The sequence below is a fragment of the Ammodytes marinus genome, assembly GCF_949987685.1.
Source record: "Ammodytes marinus genome assembly, chromosome: 3".
In the NCBI taxonomy this organism is placed as follows: domain Eukaryota; kingdom Metazoa; phylum Chordata; class Actinopteri; order Uranoscopiformes; family Ammodytidae; genus Ammodytes; species Ammodytes marinus.
The window spans coordinates 18,373,630-18,398,971 of record NC_137232.1 but is presented as its reverse complement, the minus strand read 5'-3'; the positions used below and the strand labels follow the sequence as shown (position 1 = coordinate 18,398,971).

Sequence of the window (25,342 nt, the reverse complement as noted above, 5' to 3'; positions counted from 1 at the left end):
TGAGCAGATAAATAACTTTTATAGTATTTTTTTCTTTAAAGGCAGTCCCCTCTCTCCCTCCTCCTTGAAGCTGGAAATAGCTCACAGACTTTTAAAGTTTTAAAGTTGTCCGATGTAGCAGGATGTTTGTGATTCAGTGCATTCATCTGCACTGAGCCTTCCAGACATCAGGTGTACGATTCTGTTGAGCTCGGTACAAACAGGGCCTCAGCTGCCAAGAGGCTTGGCCAATTGTATGCCTGTTTTTGCAATAACAACTTACTCTGTGTGTTTGTGTTTGTGTTTGTGTGCGTGTGCATGCTATGACAGCAGGTGCTGGCGGGTATCCACAACAAGAGCACATCCAGCCCATGGTGCCATCCTGGCTTTACAATGACAGCCTCATCCCAGGTAAACATTTACATTCATGTCGAATATAATGTTCCGGATATTTACATAAGAAATGAAAATCAAACTAGGGGGCGCTCCTGGTAAAGTGGTTGGAAAAATTATAAAACTAATCTAAATAGATGAATATCTTCCCTTTTTTCATTTCTGTCCCGTTAGAAATGTTCAAGAAGATTCATGAAATCACCATGACACCGTCAGGGATCGACACAGCCAAGCTCTACCCAATACTAATGTCATCAGGTCTTCCCAGGGAAGCGCTGGGGCAAATCTGGGCATCAGCCAACCGCACAACACCTGGCATGCTGACCAAGGAGGAGCTCTACACTGTACTTGCACTAATTGGTGTGGCGCAGGTAAACACTGGAGTCAAGACGAATGATCCACTTAGAACAACGTAACTAATCGTCCCCTATGGCTTCCACAGAGCCTCGCCTTGAACTACACGCTGAAATTAGATTGGCTTAGCCAGGAATGGGCAGGAACAGGCAGCCTAGAGCTTGTGAAGCATTGTAAGCCAAATATATACTATATTTTGAGTCCTCATCAGCCAAGTTTGGCAGGAGACTTCTTATCATCCATAGCATGGGGCTGTCATCACCACCCCTGGGAGAATGCAAATCTGCAGGCAGCTCACGAAACACTTCATGCCACATGCTTCCAAGCGAGGAATAATAAGAAATCTTTGGTGATGCAAATCTTTGTCAACCTTAAAACACAAGCACAACAAGGTGCATTGTGAGGGGGGGAAAAGGTTTGAGTGCCAGTGACATCTGTTCAAAAGGAACTTGGACTGCAGTGAATCATTTATTTACAAACCTCATAATTTTTTTTCCTAGTTCAGCAAAATACATGATGGCATCGAAAGAAATGGATTATAATCACCCACTTTGCCCTGACCTCTAAGGATCTTCCACCAGCAGGGTGTATGTGGAATAGACTCAAAATATTGATTGTAATGTGGCTCAGAAATGTGTTGTTAATTGTTGAGTAATAAGCTGCAGTGTATCAGAAGTTTGGATACACAGACAATAATTGTCGCTGGGATCATTTCATTTTTGGTTTGGTCTTGTATTTGTTGACAATAAAAAAAAAACATGAAATATATTGTATATTTTAAACCTGTTTTCTTTTGTTTACAGAGTGGCCTCCCAGCAATGAATGTGGAAATCCTTAGTCAGTTCCCTTCTCCACCAGTGCCCAACCTGCCAGCCCTGGCTATGGCCATGGCCCCTGTCATGCCCCAGCACCAACAACAGCCCATGATGACCAAGCCCCCGGTCTCCATGGCGATGCCCACACAGGCACCACCACCAGTCATGGCCATGACACACGCAGCTCCTGCCCAAAAACCCACAAACACTAACTTCATCGCCAATTTCCCTCCTGCACAGGTAACTAGCCTGTCGCCTTCAGTTTTTTGCATTTGTTCATAATCATAATTCACATCCCACTCACTAACATGTTGTTGTCTCAGGGGCCCAAAGCCGACGACGATGACTTCCAGGACTTCCAGGAGGCCCCAAAGCCAGGAGCTGGAGACCAGGCCTTCACTGAGTTCAAGGGGGAGTCAGGTGGAAGTTTCCCCACCACCATCACACCTCAGCACCAAAACAGGTATACTGCAGAGAAGAGGTTGAGTACTTTTCAACTTAAATATAGAATTTCTTTTAATTTTAATTCTACCATACACAATTAGAAAAATCTTCAAAAGCTTAAGAGTTGTATCCCTGGCTGCTTTTGACCCCAGTTAACATTACAAGAAACATGTTCCTTCACTGCTCCTCATTATTTCTGTCTCCTTTTGAACTCCTAACTACTTTTCTGAAGAAATGTTTTGCAGAAGTGACATTTACAGCCGTGTTATTCTGCATAATAATTTTATGTCTTGCATTGTCCTTCTTGGTCAGACACACTGTCTTAATATCTCGTAATAACCTCCCAAGAATAACAATGAGTCTGGGTCATCTCTTAATGAATTCATTTCAGTGGACAGTAGATAGGCTTATTTCTTTGTGTTACGTGCCAAGCCCGTATGAAGAGACTGTCCTTTCACAGAGAGCAAGCTGAAAGGCAATTATCCATTGAAAGAGGAAAGAGAAAGAACTAAAGCATCTCACGTCTAAGTGGCATGGGCTCTTTATAAATCCTTACTATTTCTCCCTCGAAAAACATACACTCCTCTTTGGAAGTAAATGAGTGTCATCGGATTTTGAAAATAAAAAGCCATTGAATTTTAAGCACTGAATATTTATGCATTGAAATAATGTATCTGAATGTTTTGCCTCATTGAATTTTAAACAACTTATTTTTACCTTTATTTTACAATGTTCTCAAAGTCAAAATCAAATATTCAACGTTAAAACATTCAAAGTGCCAAATTCAACTGCAAAATCCCATGTATGAAATTCAGAGTAAAACTTTGGGGACCCAAGGAAGAGCAATCGATCATAGATGCTAGATCGCGTTCAACAAATGTTAGCCATTATATTCTTCCCTATATAGAAACATGTTTGTACTCACCCAAGCACCATCGTTACTTGCGTTGCCGTTTGACATGGCTAAAACCTGATTTGCCTTCCTGCATCAGTCAGGGGTATCCAAGGCAACAAGCTAATATTCCCACTGGCTCTCTTTGTTTGAACGCGATCTAGCATCTATGATCGATTGCTCTTCCTTGGGTCCCCAAAGTTTTACTCTGAATTTCATACATGGGATTTTGCAGTTGAATTTGGCACATAGAATGTTTTAATGTTGAATATTTGATTTTGAATTTGAGAACATTGTAAAATAAAGGTGAAAATGTGTTGTTTAAAATTGAATGAGTTAAATTCAGAGGCAAAAAATTCAGATACATCATTTCAATGCGGCAAAAAATTCAGATACATTATTTCAATGCATAAATAGTCAGTGCTTAAAATTCAATGGCTTTTTATTTTCCAAATCCGATGACACTTATTTACTTCCATACTCCTCACTGTTACAGCCGTGTAACATAAATTCCCCACAGGCTTAGATTGATGTCTTATTAAATGTGGGGCTGAAAAGCTGGTGTTGGTTTGCCAGCCTGAAATGGCAGGGATAATTTACTGTCAGATGTCTTGCAGACAAAGGGCTTTGTATAAACTAATATTGGAAGGAAAGCAAGCTTAATGATTTCCCGTGTTGCTTGATTCTAGTGCATTAGATCATGCTGCTGCAATGTAATCTTGTAAGATTTTTATACCTGCATGATATACATTCACCAAAAAAAATTAGCTTTAAGGAAGAGACATTTTGTGATTAAGCTTATTTGCTTTCTGATGAATTAGAGGAGAAAATTGATGCCCCTCTCATCTGTATAGTAAATATGAAGCCACCGACAACAGCTAGTTAGCACAAGCACTTCAAACAGAGGGTAATGGCTAGCCGGGCTTTCTCCAAAGGTAACAAAATCTCCCTACCAACAGATATAAAGCTTTCTAATTAACCACTTCATAACTTGTTTGATGAATTATTACAAAAAGCTAAGTATAACTAAACGCTCTGGAGCGTTTCTTGGCTAAATAAAGAGTCTTGGTCTAAATCCCTTCAAAATATAATTTTGTACAGATTAATTAAATAAGATTAAACATCTTAACAAATGATTTTAAAGGTGCTGGTAAGCAGTTTATTTTCCCCTCTTTTCCCGGAAGCTAAGCTAACAGGCTGTGGCTTCATATTCATATTTAACTCTGGGAAAACCCAATTTCAAAGCTCTATAGATCTTTTTTTTCAGGCTATATGCCATCTGGAAGCATTTGGTGGCAGCTGTGCCCAGATTGGAAGAGAATATGTTAAAAAAAAAAAATATTTAAAATATGTCAACAAGATCTTTCTGAAAATCAGCTGGCATCTGCCTTATAGTCATCAGTCCAAGGATTGCAGGTTCAACCCCTCAAGGGGAAGGTTGAACCTCTCTTTCCCTGATGTCTGACTGTAGCTATTGTGTCCCTCCAGCGTGCCTGCCATGCTGACTCCAGTGTCTGGTTCCTCCTCCTCCACGTCCGTCACGTCGTCTGATAAATACGCCGTCTTCAAGCAGCTGTCTGTGGATCAGCCTACAGAGCCTACACCTCCTGCCGCCTCAGGTATCTTCTATACCTCACATAGGGTGCACAAAGGGTCCCTAGCTGTATTACTCAGATGGGTTTCCAAACATTTAACCACAACACATCTAAATATTGTGCAAACTGTTTCTTTAACTCTAAACTGTCCCATTCAGGACAATTTATATGTCAACTACACGCCTTGTACGTCTTTCTTTTTAACGTAATATTGATCCCTAAAAGCTACATAGTCCAACCTTAAATCTACTTCAATCGTAATGCAAAGAAAATTATTTTCAAAGCAGATTAAATGAGGGAACCTTTAGTATTGTGGAACAGTTTTTCACTTCTATTGTCAGTGTTTTGGTCCATGGACAATACATAAAGCCCCAGTTTTCCTTAACAACTTGCTTGCCTGTTAAATGTGTTGTATCTTCTGTTCAAACTTGACCCATTCTTCTTTATTTGTTCTCAAACAGACGGTGGAGACAAATACAGTGTGTTCAGACAGCTTGAGCCGCCTGCTGACAAGAAACCAGTCGGTAAGAAACTCTGCTTCTAAAAAGCATGTGTGCACATTAGGACTTTTTTTTATTGTTAATGTCTTTCTTTTTTGTTATCATACATTTCCGTGTATTCCTGTGTCAAATCCCTGTCAGGGCTGTACGCTTATTTTTTTAGGTGGTAGCACTGGTGCTAGCAAGCCAAAAAAATCAGTAGCACAAAAATAAATTTGGTAGCACAGAAAGTATGTTCGAAAACTTGCATAACCTTAACCCTTGCATTTCGCTCTAATTACCTTTGAGGCTGTCATCTTGGTCTAATTTGAGATTCACAATTAATATTATATCCTAGTGTGTGCTAGCCTGGAAATCCTGACCCTGATATCTTGAACGATAGAGGGTCTGGCGACGATCAATAGTAATTTCCAACTCTAGGGGCGGCTCCTACTCGTGCATTTCAAATGCCACTGCACGCAGTTGGATAGCACTACAACCAATCAGAGCGATGCACAAGTGACGTAAGCCCCGTTCGTTTAGCGAACAGCTGTTAAACTGTTCAATTAAACGTTTGCCGTTGTCGGTCGGCAAAACAGAACATTCCACTTACTTGCTAGTGAAAGCTATGAGTCCCGTCTTCCAATTCGTTAAGGGTCGAGGCCAAAGCAGTCTCAAACTCACACAACATATCCGCAGCCATCTTTGATGTTTACTATCACAGCTTCGACGTCGCATGCACGTCACTGTCGTCATCCGGTTACGTCCTCCCCAGAGTACCATATAAAGGGCTCTGGCGCGCCCATATTAGATAGAACCAATTGAAACGTTATACCAGATTTCTGGTAGTCTTGATAAGCTTCAACGGAGCGTCTCCAGACCAACACGCGCAGCAAATTTAATTTGCCAGCGCCTAGTGGCAGGTCTGGGAATGCCAGGCTAAGTGTGTGCAGTAATAATTGTAGAAAAATTAATAGGGTTGCACTGATTGCAATTTAGACAAAAGAATCTAACCTGCCAATTGCAATTTTTTGCTGATTCAGAATTATTTCTCCCCATAAGAATATAAAAATAATATCTGTATCTATATATTTTTTTGTATATATAATTATTATATTAATAATAATAACAAAAATAGAAAATGTCCTTCTGTTAATTAAAACCAAACTTTAAAACATTAAACATAGCTTGTTAAATGAATAAGTATACATATTGGTAAAATTTAGGATAAATTAAATTGGTTGTTGTGAATGTGCTGAGAGTAGTTCTTCAGTGGCTTATTTCAAACTCTCTGCAGCTGAATGAGTTGCCTTTGTAGCTAGAGCACTGCAAGCTGAAGCGCTAACTTCCTGTTTTACCGGCTTCAGAATAAAAGTCAACTCATGTTTGGCTAGTAACAGGCTTTTAATGTGAAGGCGCACAGGAAATGTTCTGCTTGCACACGCGCTAACTTAACTGCGGTAATGTAAAGAGCCGTCTCCTTCCGGTTATATCGCCGCACAAGCACAGATCCAGAGCGCACATCTTTCACCAGCCAAAGACTACATTTACCCGCATTTGGAGATAGTTATTGAAGAGCCCTCTAAGCAGTGTTGTGCATCTGCTCATTAGCACTAGTGCGAGTGGACTTGTATTCATCATCGCACGTGATCAATTCCAGTAGCAAATGCGATCAAAACTGTCGCACTGTACAGCCCTGCCTGTGGCCTCTTTGCCAAACAACAAACAGATAATTGGCTCTGAGATGGTCCCTATGAGCAGATATCAACATCACATTCTGCTTAGAAAACATCTTTGTGTTATTTTGGTTGGAATTTGTAGTGAAGGGTGTGGCATTAATGTTGGACTCCCTCTAATTAAACCTAGTTTTTCTAACTTGGATAAAGCTGTTAGCTCACTACAACATGTTTGAATCTTGTTTCCCGTCCCTGTTTCATTAGAACAGTTTCCGATGGGGACAGCTCTTACGACTCCAGTAAGTCATACTTTGCGGTGACCTTTCCTTGGCATTGTCAGGCTCCATCTTCTTAATGAGCCCATTAGTTATCTCTTCTCCAACGCACACCGGCAGTGTGAACAGATTCTCTGTTTTGGTCCATGCATATATTATACCGCAGTGGATGAACAACCGCTGAATCTCATGATGCATTCTGACTTTTCTGTGTGTTTTATACAAGCGGTGTGTTGCAGAATTTTCTTTATATTTGTATATATAAAAAAAAAATATATATATATATATATATATGAGGTAAAATATATTGTGTTTCAAAAATATTTCTGCTGCCCTTTTTATAGTATTATAGGGTTTTTCTTATTGTAAAAAATATCCATCTTAACTGGTCATTTAGGTTTCTACTGACAAATAAGTAAAACAACCTTTTGAATAAAATGTAGTTAAGGAGAGTTTTAGAGTACTGTCTCGTAAAAGCAAAATATGCCATAAAAAAGTGTTATAAAACGGCTTATAATTTATGCAACTGATCATGTAAGAATCTAATTGTGTCATTCAATATGGGCAAATAAGATAAATCTCTGTTTTTATAGAACATTGGCTAACCCATCTACACACATGATCACATTATTTTGACTCGATGTCATTGCAAATGAGGGTCACCCCTCAACTGATCTTTCGAGTATAAATAAAGGTTAAATGAAATGAAAAATGAAACATTATCAACTTCTGACACATAGCTAATCTTCAACCTTCAGTTGTAACATAAATTAGAAAATAAATATATAAAGTCTGTTGATCTACCGAAGTGGTTTCAAACACTGTAAAATTAAGTCTAGATCTCCCAACCACCTTAGACTGCTTAAGGTTTAAATATATTTGAAACTTTTTTTTTTCACTGGTAAAGTTGTGGGATTTTTCAGACTTAAGTAGACATAATAACTGTTAAGATGGACATTTTTAATTGTTTTTCTAGAATTGAATTAGCATGTTAGTGTAGATGTGTGGTGTGTGTGTGTGTGTGTGTGTGTGCTGTTCTTTGGACACTGCAGCCCCACAATTCATCAGAGGATTGGAATTCAACGCAAACATTCACAACGTGACAGACACATGAATAATCCACTCTCTTACTTTCTTGTAGGATTGTAAAATGAAAGAATGGTGGCTGCTGAGGCTTGATTGTCTCATGTCAAAGAGACAGCCATGATAAATGTTTTAATGATCTTAACTTGTGCTCTTTGGTTCAGCAGGGGAAGGATTTGCAGATTTCAAGTCTGTCAGCGCTGACGATGGCTTCACAGACTTTAAAACCGCCGACAGCGTCTCTCCACTAGACCCTTCAGAACAGGCCAAGATCTTTCAACCTGCCTTTCCTTCTGCTTTCCCAACCTCTCAGTCTCTACAGCAACTCCCACAGCAACAGCAGCAACAGCCAGCAGTGTCTCTCTCACAGCCCAAAAATCCTCTCAACATGGCCGACCTGGATCTTTTCTCTTCTATAGCTCCCTCTGTCCCTGCCCCCGTGGAGACCAAACCCAGCACATTCCCCCCTGTGTCCGTCCCCCCCTCTATCGTGCTCCTTCCAGGTGGAGCCAAACCTCCGGGGGGAGGGACAGCAGAGGATTTTGGTGACTTTGCCCTCTTTGGCTCCTCCTCTGATGCTGCTAAAGCTTCAGCATCAGGAGGAGCTGTGGTGGCGCCTCAGGATGACTTTGCAGACTTCATGGCGTTTGGCAGCTCTGGTGGGGAGCCTAAAGCTGAGAGCAGCGTGGAGGTCCAGGGGGAGACCACCCCCGCTCAGCAGCGGCCTCAGCAGAACTCAGACAAGTACGACGTCTTCAAACGTCTCTCTCTGGAGGGAGGCCTGGCCTATGACCACTCCAAGGAGAGCACAGGCGGCTCCTTCTCTTCTCTCAAGAGCGACACGGACGACTTTGCCGACTTTCAATCCTCCAAGTTCTGCACGGCGCTGGGAGCCTCTGAAAAGACTCTGGTGGACAAGGTGGCCGCTTTCAAGCAGGCCAAAGAGGACTCGGCCTCTGTCAAGTCCCTGGACCTCCCGTCCATCGGGGGCAGCAGTGTAGGGAAGGACGACTCTGAGGACGCGCTCTCAGTGCAGCTGGACATGAAGCTGTCGGACATGGGCGGAGACCTAAAGCACGTGATGTCGGACAGCTCTCTGGATCTGCCAGGTCTCTCGGCACACCAGCCCCCCGCTACAGGTGAGGAACTAGTGCGATTGCTCTGGTGAGGCCCCCCCCCCTCCGTCCGTCCGCTCACAAGCAGTATTAATACCACGGCCAGCAGTGGCCTCTCCTCCGCAGTGCCCACCAGTGACCACCAAACAAGGGGTCAAAGGGCAAGGTCCTAGTTGAATCGAATACGCTCAAAATACTTAACCCTACATGATATACATATTTATTCACATTTCTCATTCCACATTTCATAATTCATCTTATCTTACTTATTTATTTATCTATTTATTTAAATCCTTAGTTCCTCGCTCCTATTTTTGTTTCCCTATTTCCCCTTCCTCCCTTCATATATTATTATTGTTATGACAGAATTGTCCTCTTATTTATTTGCTAGTGATGGCGAGTGCCTGGTTGTGATGTGCAGTCATAGTTTATAGATAAGGCCCCTCGGCTGCTCTCTGTGTGAACTCTGTGCACATGTTGCAATGCAAACAGAGAGGTTTAATTGAATACAGTCTAGTACAGGAGGAGGTTCCGCTGACGATCCTCTTGTTTATTCTTATCACAGGCTTTGCACAATCGGCCCCAGTTTTCCAAAGGCAGAAAATAATATTTTGATAAGCTGAAAATTAAATGTATCCCTAAGTAGGACATTTTGCATGCAACAACAGGAAATTAGATATTTTTAAATATTTTCACACCAGCAGCTGAGATGTTAAGCACATCATAGCTGGATTCGATAGAGTTTTAAGGCTTGTTTGTGCTTGAATGTGAGTGTTTGTTTTTACGTCTTTTGCAGTATTTCAGACTTGCCATGCAGTATCATTCGGGTCAGATTGCCGTCTTATGAGATGGTTAGTTACCATATAAGCATGTCGGCTTTTGTCTCCCTTACCTCACGTCCATTAAAAGTGGAGATAAAGTTTACTCATAGAATCGACCCAGTGTCGATTAATAATCAGGTGAAGTCCATGTCAGTGCTCCCTCTCCACCTTTCCAGTGTTCATCATTTATTCATCAAGCATCTCGTCTTCCATGTCATGGCTCATGTTTCACAGAAATCATTCAAGACTAATCCGTAATTTGACCCAAGATGGCATGTAATAATCGATGTCAGGCGAAAGCCTTGCAACCCAAACCATTTAGGATTTCTGTTTTTCTATATATTTGTTGAAGACTCGGACAGTTCTCTGTCGGTTGACAGTTGATAAAGTTTTCACCTGACCAACAGTGAAACTGTTATTACACACATGCATTTAACTTTCTGCATGGATAGCAGCAGTTGTTTCTAAGCTTTAACTACTTCAACATATCAGTTGATTATCAGTTAAACAACATGTTAACCACACAATTCCATCCAAGGAAACTGATCATTCCTCTTCCCGAGCAGAAGGAAACCTTAATGTAAACATCCATTGCCTTATTTCAGTTTCCGTGAAGTGGTTGAACTGAAACAGGCCCACAGAATAAGATGGTGTGTTCAAGCAAAACAGCTGTAGCAGCTACAACGCTGCTGATTGGGCAAAGACCAGTGCCCTGTTTGATTTCGATACAGTAGAGGTTCTTAGACTACTGTAACAGCCGCTCCACATTGCCCAGTCTTTTCCACCCTTATTTATCCAATGTTCTCGTTCTTGGAGAGCTCTGGGACTAACAACCTGTTGTCAAAGTGTAGCCGGCTGAGCAGTTTTGAGCACCTCACCATGCTTTGCACTGTGTTCCTGGACATGTATCGTAAAGAGACAGTATTTCTTTTGTGAGTTTCCTTTTGAGTCTGGAGCACAAAAGGAATCTGATTTTTTTTTTATTTATTTTTTTCAACCGTTATCTATAATATTGCAGCATGAATTATCATGTGTGGCTCTACGCTCTGGCTCTCTGAGAACATAATGAAGTTAGTATTACCCTCCCTGCCTTGCTTTTTTGCTGCAGTGTGCCTGCCTTTTCAATTTGTGAAATTGACAAGAACATAATACAAGATACCAATTTATGCATAACAGTATTGCAAGTTGTTTTTATCAAAGGAAAAAAAATGTATACAGATTTAATAGTGTATTTTTATTACAGGAATATGAGCTCTTATTATGAAAGTCTCCTTGATCTTGTTGTGATTTGCCAACTATGTTAAATGTAGCCTACAGTATTTATTTAGTGAGATTAAAATGTTTAAGGTTAACATTCCAAGCTAAACATTGTTGTCTTGAGAAATAATGGTGTGCTTTTATTAGGGATATCAAACGAGTTTGTGCACATTAGCTTGTTTTGAAAAACAATCACTGTAGCAAGAGGGAAAAGGATACTGTCTCTTTAAGTCTGTTTCTGCATCTGTGATTGGATGTAAATTAAGGCTCTCTGGGATGTCAAGTGTAAGGATGGCCCTCTTTGTTTTCTGTAACCCTTTGAGCACTTGAATGAAGATCACTTCACGTTTTTACATGCAAATGAATGCAGATATTGTGATCTTCCCCTCTTATTTTGCTATCAGCAGCATAAATCATTTTATTTCATAATTGTAAATGTATAAAAATGGCAGCCTCTTAAATTGTGGCTTTTAAGTCCTCACTGCTCCTAAAGTGCAATTTGTACACAGCCTCTCCAAAAAAGTATTGATTTTTGGGGTATTTCCATCCCCTCTTAGGTCCTCAAAGGGTTAATGCCTCCTTGTTCTAAATTATCTTTTCAACCTGGCTTGTGATCTGCATTCATATCTTTTTTTTTCCGAAAACACCTGTTGCTTTACATCCTTATAGTAAAACAAGGTTTTCCCTCTCTGCAGAATTTCTGATTCTAGTCTGTGAATGTGCCTTCTCATTCTGGTTTCTGCTCCTATATCCTCCGATTATCTTTGTTTTCTTCGCCCTGTTTGTTTTCTTGCTTTCCTCTGCATGTCCTTGTATTCTAAATGACTGAAATCTAATTTTACAAGTGTTAGTTTGACAAACCTCTTGTAATGATAGACCTCTTTCACAGTACTTTGTGACCTTTCTCTCTACTCATGTTTGTCGTAATAAATATTACTGTTGGTATTGCTGAAATGCTTACCGTCTTATTTTCTCCTTTTCCCTTCTTGAGATAGGAAAGTAAAGTGATCTAATGAGACGAGGCTTACAGCACTAGGTCCTTGTCAATTTCACAAATTGCTTCGTGTATCTGAGGGTTCTGACTTGCAAAATAGAAAGGGTTTAACAAGGTCGATGTGTGCACTTGTGAGAGTGTGAGTGGGAGACGTGAATACGAAAGTGTTGACAAATGTGTGCGAGCTGTGTTGCTGTCGGTTTGTATAAGTCTTAAAGAAACTGATCATAAACACAGCTTCTCTGTTTATGATCAGTTTTTTTTGGACTAATACGAATGTAAAGATCTTTCAATTGATGTTGCTCAAGCTTTAAAGTCCTTAAGTTTGCATTTAGTAAAAAGACATCCACTCTTATTATTGTCAGGGTTGCCAATAAGCTGTAACAAATGAGAACAGCAAGTGTAAATCACAGATCCAAAGTAGAGTCCACTATATTAAAAAAAAGGAGTGTACCTCCCAGGATAGGAAATTAAGTTTTTTAGCAGGGTCTTTCTTTGCCCCCGTTAAATGTTTTTTGGGGGCAATTTTCCCCGAGCCCCCTCTAATCTCCTACCCTGGTACCTCCTTGTGTTTCAGTAAAATGACAGTAGTCATTTCTTCTGATACACATGATTCAGCTCAGCTTCAAAACAACTCCATTGAACGATATCTTAAAAATGTGTATGAGACGGATGTATTACTTCAAACATATAGTAGGTTTATTACTGTTAAAACAAAAATAGATAGCAGATGCTAATATAATAATAGTGGGCTTCGTAAATGTGCTGAATTACTGAATAATTATTATTATTATTACTGAAAAACTGGGAGGGGGTATCATCATCACTGTGCAGCTTAGGCGAGGCCACACAGGATGTCGGTAAAGTTCTCCAAGAAACCACACATTTTCGAGCCATGTACCAGATAGTTTAGGTTTTATCTGCACATGATATATTGGAGGTGATATTTTGGCCTCCTTCCCAGTACTTTGTGGTGCTCACAGGACTGCAAAACTTATTTTTCAAGAACAATGTTCTGGTTACTCCATGTAGTCTGAAGAGGACTGTTAAGTAATTATCCCTGGTAACACAGGACCTTGTTTTTTTAGCACCAATAACAAAGTTTCATTCACACCAATTAATTGTATTGTAGTGGAGGCAGACATGTCTGAGGGATAAATCAAAAACTATCTGTGTGGCAAAACACTCCCAGAAGAAGTACTGTACATGCAAAAAACGAGTTAATGCTCGGGCCTAATTCCCATTAGAGGAAAAGAGACATCAGTATCTGTAGACTGTATACACAGTGATAATCCAACAGAAATCTCAGTTGCTCATCCAGGCTCATTAATCTACCTCCTATCATGACAGCATCTGTGCCATTCCCAGGAACCACTGGTATATCTGTGTTGTCATTACAGAAGGAGACAACATGAAATTTGACCCCTTTGGGACAGCGGCCCTCAGCACCCTGTCCAGCTATGACTGGTCAGACCGAGAGGAATGTCTGCCCAGTGAGGCCACTAAGCCGCAGGGCTTGGAAGGAGCTTCTCTTCCATCTTTAGCGCCTGCACACAGAAAGGAGCTGACCTTTGGTAGCAACGAAAACATCACGGAGAAGATCACTACCTCCTTCCCCGGAGATGACAGCTCATCAACAGATGGAAAGTTTGAAGCCTTTGCTGACTTTGGCTCGGGCGACCAGGGAGGTGTGGACGAGCAGGACGACTTTGGGGACTTTGCAAGTACAGTGTCAGAAAAGTCCGACTCGCCCCCCGCCACCGCTGAGGAGGCCTCGGATGAGTTTGGAGCCTTCCAGGGGGACAAGCCCAAATTTGGCAAGTCTGACTTCCTGAAAGCCAGCGCTCAGACCAAAGTCAAGTCCAGTGAAGAGATGATCAAGAACGAACTGGCAACGTTTGACTTGTGTGTTCAAGGTGAGTCACAATCATCATGTCGATCCTACCACATGTGATGGAAATGCAAAGTGTCATTTTCATTATGAATCTAACTTATCTGAGAACATTTAATTGTTTTGTGAGCGAAAACATAAAACAAAAATTTTGGGTGATAATGTCAAGACAGAACATAATTTGCAGATTTCATTGATGATAAAATACTAAATTCAAGCCTTAACATGAGTTGTTTTATAAGGTGATGTCCTTAAATTGGTGTGTTGGTCCAGAATCCAAGCATGTCCACTACACAGGCTAAAGTATCAAACCCTCACGTTTCAAAGGTAGTAAAACTAAATTTGTAAATTTTTTTTGCTTAATAAAAAAATATATTCCTGTCGTACAATTTACCTATAATATGATGTAGATATTAAAATTGTGACCAAACATTACATGCTATTGACCAACTCCAAGCCCTTGGCCCTAAAATGGCGCATCAGACCTCTCTTCAAGCATCTTGAGGCCCATCAGATCTGTAATAAAGCTGTCAGACATTAGATGGCAGTGTTGAGATGACAGCGCTGCTCTAATGGCAGTGACTGGTGAGATGGATTAGTAGAGGCCACAAATCCATGAGCTGAAATTAACTGTATCCACCGGGCTGCTCGTTCTTTAACTGCTGTTTGCTGGTGTCATGTTCCACCAATAATTTATTATTGTTTCCTACTCTGTGATCAAAGCCCATTTGCCCCATAGATTTATCTCCCTGTGTGGGATTTAATTTGTTTGAAGACGAAGGCTTTACTTACCTGTCTTCACCCATTGAAGCAGTAATCTGATCATGGTGCGGCCCCTGGGTTGTGGGGAGGATGACGCATGTCTCTCTGTGGGTGGTGGAAGAGTTAGGAGGGAGGCAGATTACCTGTGTCTGGACTACCCACACACACACACACACTCACACAAACCCACACAAACCCACACATGCATGCAGACTAACTGCCAGCCCCACTGGAATAGTCTGGGTTTAGTGTGTGTTTGTTGTGGTCCCCTGCCAGGATTTTTCTGTCTCTGAGTCCCAATGAATAATTCATTCTTGCATATTTGTACCGCTGTTTTGTACGTAATTATTGTTTGTCATAAATTAAGTCCATGTCCTTGTCTGGGAGGAATTAGCCACAACAGTGTTGTTGAAGTAAAATGATTGCAAACAAAAAAGGTGGATGCATATCTTTAAAAATGAGTCATCAACATGCGTTTAAAAACTGATATAAAGCAACAACAAATAGTTACTGGTCTTTTGGTTGTCTTCTCTCCTGTCGTGGCCCCAGGCTCGCACAAACGCAGTCACAGTTTGGGCGATAAAGAGATCAGGCGTTCTCCCCCGTCTCCAGCCCCAGAGCAGCCCTTCAGAGACCGCTCCAACACCCTGAGTGAGAAGCCCGCCCTGCCAGTCATCAGAGACAAGTACAAGGACCTGACTGGGGAGGTTGAGGTGAGGAAGGGGCCCCAGCATAAACCGTACCACATTTTAGCACCTTTATCAACCACCAGGTTTCGGCACAATAGTCACTGTTAAAAGGCTTACAGAGCACACAAAATGTTCCTCTGTTTTGTTCTGTTCTTCTGCCTTTGTGTTCATTTAGAGATAATGTTGTTGTGCTGTGTTGTTGCAGGAGAGCGAGCGCTACGCGTACGAGTGGCAGCGGTGTCTGGAGAACGCTCTGGAGGTTTGTTTGTTTGTTTTCCTGTGTTCTGTGAGAGTGGCTATTGAAATGTTAGAGAATAATTAAGATAACCACGGAGCAATGTTTTTCAACCTGCTGTGAAGAACATTTCTCTTATCACAAAGGTTTCCGGACAAATCATTCTCTATGCCCGTGCAAACCTGCCATTAGTAATTAGATTTAAAGTCTAAATCTAAAAGGTAGGGGACGCTCGGGGTCTAGTGGTTAGAGCTCATAGAGGCTCAGTCCTCAGAAGCAGCAGACCATGGGCCCATGGTCGTTCTCTGCATGTCATTCCCATCTCTGCCCTATTTCACCCCTGTCTCTCCAAACTGTCCAATAAAGTATAAAAATTTAAAAAAAAAATATTTTAAAATGTCTACTGCTGTAGTATTTATTATTTCACAATTTGGTCAGTTCCACATTATATTTTCTCAGAAATGTCCTCAAATTGGTGAAAGCATACACTCCTTGTATTCAAGGTTCAAATTGTGACAAAAATGTTGGTCAACTGTTGTATAATGATGATGATTATAATGAGCGAAAACAGCACATAATGTAATAACGCTGAGTTCTCTTTCCACATTAAGGTCATCACCAAAGCTAACAACATCCTGAACGGCATCAGCAGCTCGTCTGTCTGCACCGAGGTCATCCAGTCTGCTCAGGGCATGGAGTACCTGCTGGGTGAGGAAACACACACACACACACACACACACACACACACACACACACACACACACACACACACACACACACACACACACACACACACACACACACACACACACACACACTATAAAACAGGCAAGGACTAGCCGTATGGCGGGTGGCTGTTAAGGAACCCCGTCTGTGTGTGTGTGGCCTTACACCCTCTGAAGGACAGGTGGGACAAGATCAAAAGGAGCTCTGGTGTGATGGCTTATCTCTGCCTGGACTGACAAGGTCCTGCTCCACCACCACTGTGTTCCTCTGCTTTTAATGAGCTGCGAGTGGCAACCGTGTCACGTCGATGCAGCGAAACACAGAGTTCCCTCTTGAAAATGGAACATAAAGATCAAACAAAACATGTTTTTTTTTGTGATATGTGTTTGGGATTGTGTATCTTCTGTGTCAAGGTGTGGTGGAAGTGTATCGTGTCACCAGACGTGTGGAGCTGGGCATCAAAGCGACGGCCGTGTGCTCCGAGAAGCTGCAGCAGCTGCTCAAGGACGTCAGCCGTGTGTGGAACAACCTGATAGGCTTCATGTCTCTGGCCAAGCTTGCTGTAAGAAAAATAAATATACCAGGCACTGGACGGTTGTATAGATTTATGCACACAGCTGCTTTTTTTCATGACATGTTTACACTCTTCAAGCACAGGTAAACAAATACACATTATAATAGAGCATCAGGCTCAATTTGTAATAAAAAAGGCTGCCAATAACATAATGGAATGTTAGTGAATCCAATATTGTGAGGGCCTTTTATTTTAGAATCAATGATCCAACAATTTGGTTGCAATGCAGCTGGAGGTGTACGGATCAAAAAGGACAAGGACTGTATAGATTTGTTTATCCCGCTGCTACCCAGGACGTCTGTTCTCAGCCACAGGGCCAGCAGTTGAGCAATATAACTTTCCATCTGAAGAAGATTGAACTGAAAATAGTATCTTGAAGATGGGGTGCAAAACAACACATTTTCAATGAGGCATGGAGGTTGCTTTCATTTTCAAAAGAAAAGAGAACGAAATAGTTGCTGCAATTGTTTGTTTTCACTCCAGATAGTCAAGCAGAGTCTTTATTAAAACATTGATGATGCTTGGGGATGTTTACTGTAAGCTGACTTGTTCTCCATGCTGTTATTGTAAGAATAATATGTCTACATTTTGCCCTGCAGCAGGAAGTAAAATTGGTTTGTCTGTGTGTTTTTCTCTGTGTCTGTGTAGCCTGATGAAAGCTCCCTTGATTTCTCCTCCTGCATTCTGAGGCATGGCATTAAGAATGCCAAGGAGCTGGCATGTGGTGTTTGTCTGCTCAACGTCGAATCTCGCAGCAAGGTATGTGCACACACACACACACACACACACACACACACACACACACACACACACACACACAGAATAACTGTTTGTGGATGCATTTATACATGAATGTTGTGCTCGTCCATAGAGGATAACAACTAACGTTATTTTGACTCTGAAACTTTTTGCAGAACAAAGAAGAAAGCGCTATTGGACGTCTGTTTAAACGAGTATGAGACAGTCAACCTAACCACTCTGTCCCACTAGGGGCCTTGGGGGGCCTATTTTCTTCTTAACAACACGCCCCGGGGGGGCAAAGTGACAGAATTGACTTATCTCCACTGCTCCTCTGTCAACAGTTGTCTGCCTGGACATAGACTGCACCAGAGAGAGAGAGAGAATGAATCAGACAAATAACGTTTACTTAGCCCGTCCCCCCCCCATATTTACTGTTGCTATGCCTGTCAAGCTTTAAGTTTCTCATATGGCATGATGCAGGTTACAGAGATTTAACTATCAGTATTCACAGAAATGTTTAGACACAATGGTTCTCAAACAGTGGCAGTCATCATCACAGATTGTATAGGCTGTGGATAGCTAGCTAATTGAGTGAGTGAGTGAATGAATTAATGAGTAGTAGTAGTAGTAGAACACTTTATTGTCCCCGTGGGGCAGCTGGGTTTGCGGCACAGTTGCAACTCATGACAGGACATCAGACATATGACACAAACAGATAGTCCAAACACCGACAGACATAACATGAAGAACATACATCACACACTACAATACACTATACACCCTTGGGTATGACCAGGCCAGCTGGACATAGCTTATTTGAATGATTTAAGGCTGACTTTTAAAAATGTTGTTTTTTTTCCATGCTGACGACTGCATCTAATATTAGAGCAGACAAACCAACTCTTGCTCCTGTTTGAGGTTTTAAATGGGCCAGAAAAAGAAAAGGACCCACTCTCCACAATCTTTTAGTGCTGGTCGTCACTCTAATTGGAGCCCCATGCACGCTATTTAGACCTGTGGAGAAACTCGATGCTTGACAGTGCCTAGTTACGGTTGCTAAGCCATGATAGGGCCGCCAGTTCTCTGAGAAGGGTCAATGTAGGACTGAAAAATAGTGTCTGAGGATAGTAATGTACACTCTTGAAACAAGTGAGAGAGGAGAGCTGTCACTTTGGAACCTTGGGGTGTTGTTTTGCACTCTGGCATTGGTTCTTCAGGGTCACCAGGGTCTTCACTTTGTCTTGGAAGGGTTTCATTTTCCGTCTGTCGCCTCTATCTAGGGCGAACTGCTCACCTCGCCACTTGCGGCTTACAACCATTGGTGTTTCTGATAACCGTTCAATTTTTAGCTACCGACTGGGGGCACTGTGTGTATGATTGCTCTATGTCTAACTCCTCGCCTATGGTGGCTGGGATTTTCATCGACGTGGGGCCACTAATGGTATTCTTCTAGGACCATGCGGTTAAGAGGGGCCGATGGTGGTGCTGATTGTTTCTGTGCTGCTCAGCCAGAGCCAGATGGATGGTCCAGGCAAGATGTGTCTGTGACTGAGAGGCATCTAGGACGAGAGCAGATGTGACTTACTCGTTAGTCATAAGCAAGGGAGTACAGCTGATAATAGACCTGCGCACACAAGCGCACACACTCCCTCACCTCGCACTCTCATGCGCATGGACGCAGGGTGGAAAATTAATGCAGTTTTATTATTGTCTCTGTGCCACTAGCATGAGATTCATACCCCATCTTTTAATTACATTTTTGGCAGAGGCCTCACCGGTAAGAATGCATAAAAGCCTAGTGGAGAATAGCGTCCCCTCAAGAGTATCATGAAGTGAAAGAGCGATTCTTTGGCTACAGCAGACGGCACCGATTGTTGCTTTGTCCTTTAGCGAAGAGGTATTATTATTATTTTTTTAACCACAGGTACAGAAGGGTGGAGATGTTGCTGTGGCATCAAAGAAACGTGGAAAATGCTTGACAGCGGATGAGTTCAATTTTGTGCTGTGGATATCAATCTTACGAAACATTCAGTTGACTTTTTATCCCATTTTTGAAAACTCAGTCTGAGCTGAAATTATTTCTCGTTGTTGCTGTTGGCGCTATCATTTTGGGGTGCCGCAGTTTGTGTCATCAATTTTCTTCCTCAGGTCAGGAGGCAGGGATGGGCGACTTGACAGCGGCTCCATCTCATCTCAGTTTGACAGTCAAAGGCAGCAGCAGCAGCAGCTATAAGTTCGATCATAAGTGATACTTTTCAGCTAATGACGCTCCAGCGCTTCTGCTTAATGACAAATGCTAATTTGAGCAATTAGAGGGAGAAGCACTGGCAAGGGTTTTAAGTTGAATAATTTAGCATCTCTGGCTATTTATATTAATGCAGGTTTCTGAAGTGCCTCAAGGATTTGGAATTGATTTTTCTGTGTAGCTTTAACTTCAAGAAGCATGACAGCAACAGAAGTTAGGATCCGCACTTCACCATTTTTCTTTTCACAAAATTGTTTCCTGTCTCCTTAATATTTGAATTCATGAATCTGTTCTTTTTGTTTGCCCATCTCTGTCACAGCACACGTCATTGCACCTCAGGCTAGCGGGGTTCCTTCACAGCTGAGGAAAGTCAGGGGAATTACTTAGATACTACCTGACTTTAAAACTTTAGGAGATGACAAAATGCCTGTCTGGAAATTCAAAAGCTAAGAACACAGAACTCAACTCTCTTTTTAGCTTTAGATAAATCCGGCAATTGATTTATGTGTTTTTGTTTGAAACGCTGCCTCCACTCCTGCTGTGGAATGGAAAACATTTACTCTGAATAGAGAAAGCAGAGATGTTTAGGTTAATCACAGCCTTCCCTTCAACAGACAGTGGCAGTAGTCTGTGTGAGTGTGGAAGTTATTCTGTCTGAAAGCTTTAGTCTGAAATTGGTTATGACACAGGCTTTTGGAGAGAAAAAAATGACATTCATGTTCCGCTTCAGTCCGACTTCCACAGTGCTGTGTGAATCCTAACAAAGAATTGCTAGCTTATGATTTAAATCACCAAATACTGTGATTTCTACCAATGAAATCAGATGACATGTACATTGTATTGTATTGTATGTGACAGGAAAATATGAAAGTAGCTTTTTTGTGAGGAAACATGGTCGCAGCTACCAGCTCAGGAGATATGCACATGAACAATCGGCCCGTGTTGGCAGAATGCTTGGCCTTTAGCAGTCCATGACCGCTTCGATTTGGAAAGAAACACAATATTGTAAAATTCGAAAAGTAGATGTCATATATTATAGGATGGTGGCTTTTACCTGCCATGTCTAGTTTTTGTTAATACTGGACTTTGTAGATTATGGTTCAGATTCAGACAACTTTATTTCTCCCTGAAGGGGCAATTCATTTCTAGCCTTTTCCAGCCATACATCCAACATTAAACAGTCAACAAATAGTTACATCAGGAAACATATTAAGGACATGGGGCAAAAGGAAGCATAGTAAACAATACAAATCAGTAAATAGAAATAAATAATTGACAGTCATTTAAAATTAGTAACGTCTGTGTTCAGCAGCTAAATAGCGAAAGGATTATGTCCTTTAATTCTAATGGTATTTCATGAGAATATTTTCAACATATAACAGAATATGCTGGACAGATTTCATAACAAATGTCCAGGTTTTCAAGTGAAATGTAATCGCAGTAATGGCAGCTTGTTCACTTCCACCTTCAACACGGATTTGTCTACGAACAACAGTGGCCTTGCCCTGATCTGCTACTGTGAGCATGCTCAACACCGTATGAAATCTTGAACTCTAAAATGTATGTAATGCATAGGAGCCCTGAGGGTATTAACAAAGGATTTATGTTTTCACCAACAAACACATGGGGCGAATGAAGCTTTGTCCCTGTTCACCGGCTGAACTGAATGTTGCATGCACTTGCCAACTCATCTTATTCTTACAGGCATTGACTAAAGACATATACAGGAGGTTAAGGGTAATCATGCATTGTTTATTTTTAGTTCCTATGATATTCGGTGGTATTGAAAAGCAGATGGTGGATTTTTAGAGTTATGTAAGTAGGCAATGGCTCAGATTGAATGTCTAACCTTTACATGCAGCTACAAAGGTCAGCTGAATAAGTAGTCACTGTTTTATCTGACCAGCTCCGGTCTGAAAACATGAAAACTCTCATTCTTATTTAAAGAGTATAGTTTCCAGCGGCTGCCAGTCTGAAAGGCTAATATAAGGACCAGCAGTTGTCTAGTCAGAATGAGTTAATTGGGCTACTTACACTGCTATACAGGTGAAGTAAGTGCTGGTTTGAGAGCGTCTTTGTGTGACCACCCTTTCATTTCGCAATTCGCATCCTCTCCCTCCAAGCGTTCCAGCTTTGGCAGCCATAAGTGCAGGTTTATGGAAGCGAGAAGGCCCCGGCACAAAAGCGATTTGAAAGGAAATCGCTCCGCTTGTGAAATGCGAGCATGTGATAATAGAAGCAGAGAGTGGAAACGTCATTCAGTTTGCCTGAGAAAGCTCTTCAAGTTGAGCGTCTGTGCGGTTGTGCTGGTGGATATGTTTTTAGACATGTATGAATGGATGTTGCAAAGTTTTTTTTGGAAATCTTTTTTTTTTTTTTTTTTTTTGCTCTGCATGCGTCTCCCCTCTCCTTCTGCATGGGAGGCTATGATTCACTACACTGACTCATTCCTCTCTGCAGCTTCAGCTCCCAATGTTGCACCAGGGACACAAACTCTTAAACTGCACATCACTCACATTAGCATCTCCTGATTGCACACAACAGTGGTACAGCTGGGTCCCAGCACATCACATTGCTCGAGTGCAGGTTCAGATTGCCACATTTCAGTTTCTGAACAGCCACAGTGAATTCAAAACGTGTGGAAGTCATTAAAGTTCTAACAACAAGTTTAACACCATTTGAAATCCTATTATGGAGCAACAGGTTTGGCTGAAAACCAATGAGCTGATCCAAATGTGCTGCTTCAGAGAAGAGACAGTGAAGGAAATGGCATCAAGCCCTGCAACAAGACACTTTGTTTAAATGACATGATCTTAAATTTCAGGTTAAAAGACCAGCATCTTAAATTGGCATCAATTACAATTATGTTTGGAGATGAAACACTACAAAAATGTTATAATGTGTGCAGCCGCCAACTCGCTTCAACACACACATCAGCTGAATCTTGACTGTAAAGAGTTGTACCTTTTTGGCTCTCGTCATGTTTATTTATTCCACCAGGATCATAGAAACCAAATATAATTTATTGATTTTATATTATTTATTTGCAGTGAATGATTGTTTTGGCCTTCTTTTCCTTTCATAAGAACTTGCATACAATTTTATGCAGGCTATTTATAAAAAATGCCAGGTATTGCAAACACATGAATGTGGTATGTATGAATATTGGTATCCTTATCTGGCTAGAGCCTGTTTTATTTTCTCAAGCGTAACTTTGCTGGAAGTACATATATTAAAAGCTGAGCTTTGCGCCACATTGCTAGTGTGAATAATGCTGTTATTGAAACATTTTAGTTTTGAAAAATGTTAGTTTTGAAACTCCATGGGGTGGTGTACACAGAGGACATGTGTTAATGCCTGATAACGGTCTGATCAGTCATTACCGTATGTTAGTGGTGTTTAGAGGGATAATTATTTGTCCTCATCCTGCATATCTTTCCCTCTTCCTTCTGTGTACATAGATGGATATAAGAATGATATATTGGCTCCCATGATTCAGGTGTGTAATATTTCATCTGTCTCGCGTTGACAGGCGTTCAACTCGGAGACGGACAACTTCAAGCTGCTGTACGGGGGCCACCAGTACCACGCCAGCTGTGCCAATTTCTGGATAAACTGTGTGGAGCCCAAACCCCCGGGCCTCATACTGCCCGATCTGCTCTAATCAACCTTGAGATAGGCAGAGTAACGACCTCTAAGTCCTCTGCTGCAGGCTCTCACCTCAGACTGTAAGCCAGAGAAAGGCCATTAAAGTCACTGGATCCTATTTATTAGTTTTTTTAATTCTGTAACCTCCCTCTTGTCAAAGTTGTGAAATTTTCTCTGAAAATAATTACCGTCTATGTTACAGTTGCTACTCTTCTGTTCTTCTACATGAAATACCTGAAACAGATAGGTCAGCTGTGAAGGCCGTATTTAATGATGCTTTTTATATGATTTCCAATTATTTTCACAGCAGATATGGAAAAAGTCAATCTTGGTATATAATCTCTTGTCAGTGTATCATATTTAATTAAATTATTCGGTGTGCAATATAATTAAAAACACTGGCAGAAGAAGTCTGTAAACATCTTGAGATATTGATTCCACTTGTTGCTTTGCTTCTGTTTGAGAGGACTTGTAATTATGACTCCCTTTGTTCCCACTGAATGAGAGCTGCTGAATCATAAGCCTATTGTTGCACTTGAATTATATTTGTTGGTCGGGTCTGTTTGATGAAAAGTCTGTTGCGGTTTTAATATCTTTCTAAAATCTTTCAAATCTAAAATATTCAAACAAAGGTAGATGTCTACCCTTTCCATAAGCTGTGTTCAATATTAACTGCTTTGAATGTCTTTTGCACTGTTGAGGATATTTCAGCACCTCTTGCTGTATTTAAATTGTCTATTTTATAAGTACAAAGTTGATATTTGGGGACTTGAAGGGAACCATGTGAACGGTTTTGTTTTTGTCTTGGTGTTGTGTGCAACATGAGCTGAAATTACAGAAGAAGTTGACTGTGATTCTGAGCTAAAATTGCAGCAGCACTTTTTGTATTTTACAGTGCCCTGCTGTAGTGTTGTAATTATGACTGTAATGCGAATGTGATGTAAATAAACATGCATACATTAAAAATGTCACACATTTTTTATATTGGTCGGACTTAACAGATATGTCTGTATGAGCACATTACAGCTTTGAAACAAGATGCTCAGTTCATTCACTGGCCTTTGATGATAGTCCGCTTGCTTTACCCGCCGGTCGTCCTCTCCCACTTCCATGAATGTTGCTGCACATTTTCCATCTTTCCTCTGATTTCACTCAATAATGTACTTTCTCTGCAGGCCAGAGAGGCCTCATCTCTATCAATTTGCCACAAAATGGAATAAATTCTCTTTTTCGAACAAGCCTGCCGGGCCATCGCTGGCAGCACTACAGCCAATCAAATGAGATGTCTGGGAGCTTTCTGTGGAACCAGTCTCATTAAAGCCTCACACTTGTGTTCAGGTGTGTTCTCCGACATCCATTTTATCTCTCACTGTTCCCTAATTCATTTCCTGCAGAAAATGAATACCTCTTCTCTGACGGTGAAGGCCGGGATTACAGAAAATTACAAGAGTTGAAATCAATTACTGAATAAGGCTGTGTAATTATTCCGGCTTTCATTCGCGAGCCTGTCATCTCCACGCCTATTGTCTGCCACAGCACACTGCAATGATCACTCTGGGAGAGGAGCTAGATTGAAATGATACTGTGCCTTATTGACTGCTGGCTTTTTTTGGTATTTGACGGCCCTAGTCAATCATATATTGATCGAAAAACAGCTGA

At 41.2% G+C, this 25,342-nt stretch overlaps 1 protein-coding gene across 7 annotated transcripts in view; it reads left to right on the top strand.

The window, feature by feature from the left end:
* The window catches only part of synrg (synergin, gamma), a 35,713-nt gene extending 11,077 nt beyond the window's left edge, over window positions 1-24,636 (top strand). For 2 of the 7 annotated variants that reach the window (XM_080053612.1, XM_080053607.1), the window contains 15 exons: window positions 310-390; window positions 547-743; window positions 1,530-1,781; window positions 1,865-2,004; window positions 4,366-4,496; window positions 4,934-4,996; window positions 8,153-9,124; window positions 13,573-14,088; window positions 15,375-15,538; window positions 15,720-15,773; window positions 16,361-16,457; window positions 16,889-17,037; window positions 17,698-17,808; window positions 17,964-18,002; window positions 23,568-24,636. In XM_080053612.1, the coding sequence (XP_079909738.1) occupies window positions 310-390; window positions 547-743; window positions 1,530-1,781; window positions 1,865-2,004; window positions 4,366-4,496; window positions 4,934-4,996; window positions 8,153-9,124; window positions 13,573-14,088; window positions 15,375-15,538; window positions 15,720-15,773; window positions 16,361-16,457; window positions 16,889-17,037; window positions 17,698-17,808; window positions 17,964-18,002; window positions 23,568-23,699 (3,098 nt within the window). In that variant the 3' untranslated portion in view covers window positions 23,700-24,636. Of the gene's footprint in view, window positions 1-309; window positions 391-546; window positions 744-1,529; window positions 1,782-1,864; window positions 2,005-4,365; window positions 4,497-4,933; window positions 4,997-8,149; window positions 9,125-13,572; window positions 14,089-15,374; window positions 15,539-15,719; window positions 15,774-16,360; window positions 16,458-16,888; window positions 17,038-17,697; window positions 17,809-17,963; window positions 18,003-23,567 lie in introns of all 7 variants that reach the window. The other 5 variants (XM_080053611.1, XM_080053606.1, XM_080053608.1 and 2 more) reach the window with 4 other exon arrangements.
* Window positions 24,637-25,342: the final 706 nt, after the last annotated feature.